General features: G+C 46.9%; 1 protein-coding gene across 1 annotated transcript in view; it reads left to right on the forward strand.

The window, feature by feature from the left end:
• USP31 (ubiquitin specific peptidase 31) overlaps nt 1–6,000 on the forward strand; it is a 2,233,792-nt gene that overhangs the window by 2,187,290 nt on the left and 40,502 nt on the right. Inside the window, exon 15 of the mRNA XM_044089819.1 lies at nt 49–201. Coding sequence (XP_043945754.1) covers nt 49–201 — 153 coding nt within the window. The remainder of the gene's footprint in view (nt 1–48; nt 202–6,000) is intronic.

A 6,000-nucleotide genomic window follows, 5' to 3' on the forward strand; every position in this document is an offset into this window, starting at 1 on the left:
GTTTAACTAGGAGATTAACACATTTTTCTGTCCATTTGAAACTCATAGGCTCTACAAGTTCATCGCTTTGTGAACACTGGATAAACCGACTTCCTGGCAGTAAACCTCCTAGCATAGCTTCAGCTGCTTCCTCCCGACGGACTTCTCTTGCTTCTCTCTCAGAGTCAGTGGAGTGTTTTGGAGAGCGGAGTGAAGATGATGGTGTGTACTAAATAGTTATAGTTATTGGTATACTTCTCATGTAATGTTTCAGTTTTATGAGCCTCAATATGACAAATGTTATAAAAATACTGTTTACGTGAAAGGATTGCTTTTATATTTTGGTACTTTTCCATCTAGTAACAGTGGTTATAGTGTCTATGGCAAAACAGGTAGCACACCCTGCAGAGGTGGAGTATTAGAAGGCTGTGGCTTCTATGGCCACTCAAGGTGATTGCATTAATTTTCAAATTGTTGACACTGCAGTGTAGCATTTTGGAAGTAATGCACTCCTGAGTGTGCCATCTTTCAGATGAGACATTAAGCTGGTGTCCATTCTGTTAAAGTTGGTGCTAGGTCAGGTTTGTGTAAAAGATCCCAAGGCAATTATCGAAGAGTGTAGGGGGAAATCTCCAATGCCCTGGTCTAGTTTTCTCAAGTAGTATTAATAGCACCATGGGTGTCCCCAGAAAAGGGGCCACTTGTCATGTGGGACTAACCTGGTTAACAAAGTTCATATGATAAATATAAAACATAACTGGCTTAATAGCTCCCAGTGCCATTCTCTGATCTGGTGCTCCCACAGCTTCAACACATACAGCAAAAAAAAAAAGTTTGTTCCTCTAATCTAGTGCTCCATGCCAGGTTCATTCCCTTTCTTCCTTACCTGCATCCCGTAGATCTAAGTAGCTGTAGAGCAAAATAATTAAATAAATAATTATTCTTCATCTGCACCACTCAGCTGATATAACTTAAAAACACACAGACGTACACACATACACACACAAGCAAACCGCTTGCTGCAATCTACCAGGCAAAAACATTGGCTGAAGTATATTTGTGTATAGGCATTTAGAAATGCTGGTACATAAATGACTGCAGGTGCTGCAGTACTAATTGATTGGCATCTCCCTATTGTGCCCCCAAACATTTCGTACCCAGGGCAGCTGCACGATGTGTGCCACTAAAGCTAAGCTTCTGAGTAACAGTTTCAGATTTTTCTTATAGTTTCATTAACTGGTTGGATTTTTCTGCCTGCTGAAGAGCTAGTTCCTTTTTATGGAGAAATGAAAGCTGTATTTTAAATTAAGTTCCTTGACAGTGACAATGCTTTTTACAGGTGCCTTATTTTTGTATGACCAAAGCTAGATCTTGTATGATTAACCTCATAAAGGTTTTGAGGAATATAACTGCTGTTGATGCTGTGGATGAAGGTTTGCCTGTCCATGTGGCTTACCGCGATTTGATTAAAGTGCTTAGTACTATACTGCCCATGATGGAGTCATGCATAATCTCAAGGATCTAACACTAAATGAAGCTGTAATATCTTGGATCCACAGTTGGCTATCTAGTCATACACAACAGGTAAGTATAAGAAGTATCCTGTCCTTTACCATCCCTGTCACCAGTGCAGTCCTTCAATGCTCTGCCCTGGAGGCTACTCCTTTTTGCCACCATAACTGACTCATCAAATATGCAAATGATTTGGGAGTATTGTCCTTAACCTCACTGAAACTACCTTCTTTCAGACAGCACTTAGGATTACACAGTGGTGCAGCAAAAAAAAAAAAAAAAGACCTAGCCTTCAGTGTCAAAAAATGCAGTATTCTGGCATTTGGCACCACACCATCAGGTTTGTATACTGTTAATGGGCAGATGCATCTTGTGAAAAGGGACAAATTCACGTCTCAAACATTCACAAGTTTGGGATAAAGACCCCATTTCAGTTAAACTCAGGCTGTAAGTCCATACATTTGGAATGAACTAAAAGATTAAAGTGGCAGCCATAAATTGCAGTATAGAAGATGTAGGACATCAGGGTATTTGATGGCCAGTCGGCTTTGAAGCTTCTTCTTCAAGCCTCCAGACCTAGGTCTGATGAAGTCTAGTTTGAGCATTTGATATGTATGGATAAAAGCACTTACCCATTTACCTTTTTATTAAAAATGATGTTATGTAGTCCAATCTCACCTACATTCTTACCCGTGGGTTCAGAGCCGAATGTCGGCTCCGACTCAGCCATACTTTTAGCTCGAAGTCTTTCTATTGGCTGGGCTAAGATGGTATCCCATGCTGCACTGCTCTCTATCCCCAGATCTTATTTGCCGCTCGTGTAGCTCGGACGTGGTCTTGCTCTTGGCTGTGGCTAAGTACCTTTTCTTCTTCATAACAGATAAGATTTTTGCAAAAAAAATAGCTATTTTCAAAGCTATTTGTGTGTGTTTCTTGACTGTGTTGTAGAAAAGTTGTTTTTTTTCTTATAGCGTGTTCTTGTGGTATCCCACTAGCTGTTAACAATGAGCTAGGCCCGTTTCAGTTAGAGGGTCTTTGTGGTGTACTGTTTGTTTGTATTGTTCCCGCGCTTGTGGCTGTTTGACCGTTGGTCTAGTTTTGAGTTAGTTACTTGGTGTTTGTGGTAACTATGTCTAAAGATACTAAGGAGCATAAGCCCTCGGGCTTTAGGAAGTGCTCCAAGTGCAGTTATAAGATGTCCATCACTGATGGACACTCTGTTTGTGTGTACTGTCTGGGAGTGGTTCACCTCCAGGAATTGTGTAGTTTTTGTCATGTCTTTAGCCCGCGTGTTCTTCAGGAAAGGAAGAACAAATTGATTTTGTAGGGACTTCTGAAACCCTCCTTTGAGGAGGATTTGGAGAGTGCATCCAGCTTTAAAGCTTCTCCATCAAAAGTAAATCTTCCAAGGCTAAAAAGCGATCCCCAGCTCCATCAGTATCCTCGGAGCCGCCGAAGAAAACAGCAAAATCTTCAATGACATCCTCGGCTCCATTGTCCTTGGGGCCGCAGGAAGTGTCAGTGGTTATGGAACCTGCTTCGGCTCCAATTTTCTTGGAATGTGTTCGGAGCCGGTCATCTAGCATTAGACCGGTATCTCCTCCTCGCAGGTCTCCTTCAGAGAGGAGGTCTCGATCTCCTTCCCTATCCTCCAAATCCTCCAGGACCTTATCAGGTGTGGACGTCGATAGAGTGGTGCAGAGACTTCTTCAGTCACTGGTACCTGCAAAATTTTCAGCTCCGACCCAGTTGGCTACGGAGCCAGTCCCTCAACCTACATCGATACTTCCTCCTCCGAGCGCATCTCAGCTTTCGGAGCCGGAGCGCTCGGTTCCGTGTGATGTCCCTAGATCGGTTCCGACAGCCCCTCCTGGCTTATCGGTTCTGACGTTAGCTCCATCCCCATTGGCGCCATCCACGGGGTTCAGGACTCAGGATTCATTGGTCGAACCCGAGGGAGAGGCTTCGGGACACCTCTCGGCTCCTAGCCTCCCTCTCGGTGCTTCGGCGCAGGGAAGCCTGACTCCTGTCTCTGCTTCGGAGGCTGGTCGATCTTTGGATCCAGGAGGACCAGCTGTTGAGGCCATGTGGAGCGCGCTGGCCAGGTCATCAGCGGCATCATACGGTTCAGTCACTCTGTCCCCTACAGTACCGGTGCAGGTCTCTGATCGCCATCGATCTCTGGACATTGGAGCCCCAAGGCCTCAGGGTACCCCCATGAGTGGTCCCCATATTTCTGAGGGCCCCTCAGAGTTTTTGCCTGAGAAGCCACCCAGAAAGAGAACGTGCAAGAGGAAGCACATAGATTCCCAAGATGAGTCTCTCACATCAGACACTGACCTCGAGGAATCGGAGGGGTCCCATAAGTCATCCTCTGAGGATGTTTCTTTCCCTGACATCCTAGAGATTTTGAAGCAAAGAGATGACTGGCCATCCAAAGCCCCCTCCGAAGAGGAGTCGGTGTTCCTGAAGGCCTTTGGTGCTCAGCCCTCCACCTCCTGGGTGTCTCCACCCTTCGACAAGCTTCTGGATCTGGTTTGTCGAAGGGTGGGGAAAACCCCTGACTCTGTAGAACCAGTCCCCAGGAGACCCAATAAATTTTTGTGTGCCCCTTCTGATAAGGAATTTCTATCTAAGGGAGTCCCTGTGGATGACATGGTGGTGACAGTGGCCACCCAGAAGGAATTAGCTGAGACTTCTTCCACTGTCCATCCCCCTAACAAGGAGTCTAGGACTATGGACCAGTACGGGAAGCGTACGTTTTCTTCAGCGGCCTTTACTTTGTGGTCACTGAATTACTTATCACACTTTACATGGCTCCAGAGAGATCTCCTAAAGGAGCTTGGAGATACTCTAACGGGTAACGTTTCTGATGCGCTGGCTCAGAAGGTCAACGCTCAGATGTCTTCCCTCAATTCTTTTGGAAACTCCATGAGGCTGATCTCCCACACAGCCGAGGGAGCGAGTAGGACAGCAAGTTCAGGAGGCGCTCTTAGGAGACAGGTCTGGATGCGCCTTTGTCATTTTGCGGAGGCCTTCAAGTCTTCATTCACCGACGCCCCGTTTGATGGTTCCTCTTTGTTCGGAACCAAGGTGGAAGACACTCTCACTAGGTGCGAGCAAGAGGGAAAACCTCTGTCTGCCATAGGAGTCCGTTTTTCCCTTCCCTCTAGACCTTATCCCAAGGCCCAGAGGGGTGAAAAGATGTGGTTCACGAAATCACAGAGGCTTTTTCCTGGTGCACAAGGTGAGCCCCCCTCCAGAGACAGGGGAGGGGGTGGTAATTCAGGTAGACGCCGCCCTATGGGCAGAGGAGGCCCTCGCAACTCGGCAGACCACTATTTCTTTCGTGGTTCTCCTTACTGCCACTCCTGATGGGAGGCCCGACTGTGCGTTTCCAGTGCCAGTCGGGGGTCGAATCTCATTATACCCGGAGGCCTGGCAAGATATCACCCAGGACTAATGGGTTCTATGAATAATTTCTGGAGGATATGTCATTTCCTTCTCGTCAAATCCCCCTCCAATCAAGAAAATCCCAGATGTTCCACCCAGTCAAAGGGATTCCGCAGCTTCAGAAGTTTCAAAGCTGCTAGAAAAAGGAGCCATCTAGCATGTCCCCTCGGATTAGGGACTTACTCCAGATTCTTTTTGGTGCTGAAAAGGACAGGGGACCTGAGACCGATTTTGGATCTCAGCCGATTGAACACCCATGTGCAAAAGTCCAAGTTCTGAATGGTCACATTGCAGTCTATTCTCCCATTATTGGAAAAAGAAGTGTGGATGTGCTCCATCGACCTCAAGGATGCTTACTACCACATAAAGATGGACAGGGCATCCAGAAGTCACCTACGCTTCCAGCTGGGAGACAGTCACTTTCAATTTCAAGCCCTGCCCTTTGGTCTCACCACAGCCCCCAGGGTGTTTACCAAATGCATGGCAGTGGTGACTGCTCACTTGAGACGTCAAGGATTCCAAGTGTTTCCATACCTGGACGACTGGCTCCTTACAGTCACCACCAGGCATCTGCTACTTCAGACCAGAGACGCTACTATCAACCTATGTCAGCAGTTGGGCATCACCTTGAACTGGGAAAAATCTGCCGTGTTGCCCTCGCAGCTTGTCACTTTTATAGGCGCCAAATTAGACACCATCCTCATGTGGGCATTTCTACCACAGGAAAGAATCAGAGTCCTACAACAACAGGTTTACGCCTTGCTCCCTCTGAGAAGAGTGAAGGCAAGATTGGTCCTCCAATTGTTGGGGACAATGGCTGCTACGATTATGTTAGTCCCCCTGGCAAGGTTACATATGAGGCTCCTTCAGTGGCTACTCTTTGCCCAGTGGTCTCTTCAACGTCTTCCACTTTCTCACCCTATTCTACTCACAGACAGGTGCAAACAGGATCTCAGTTGGTGGCTTCACACTGACAACCTCAATACGGGAAAGCCCTTCTTGCCTTCGCCTCCGGTTCCACGGTGACCACAGATGCCTCCCAGATTTGGGGGGGGG

This window comes from Protopterus annectens, chromosome 12.part0 (assembly GCF_019279795.1).
Source record: "Protopterus annectens isolate FY-2018-M chromosome 12.part0, PAN1.0, whole genome shotgun sequence".
Lineage (NCBI taxonomy): Eukaryota > Metazoa > Chordata > Ceratodontiformes > Protopteridae > Protopterus > Protopterus annectens.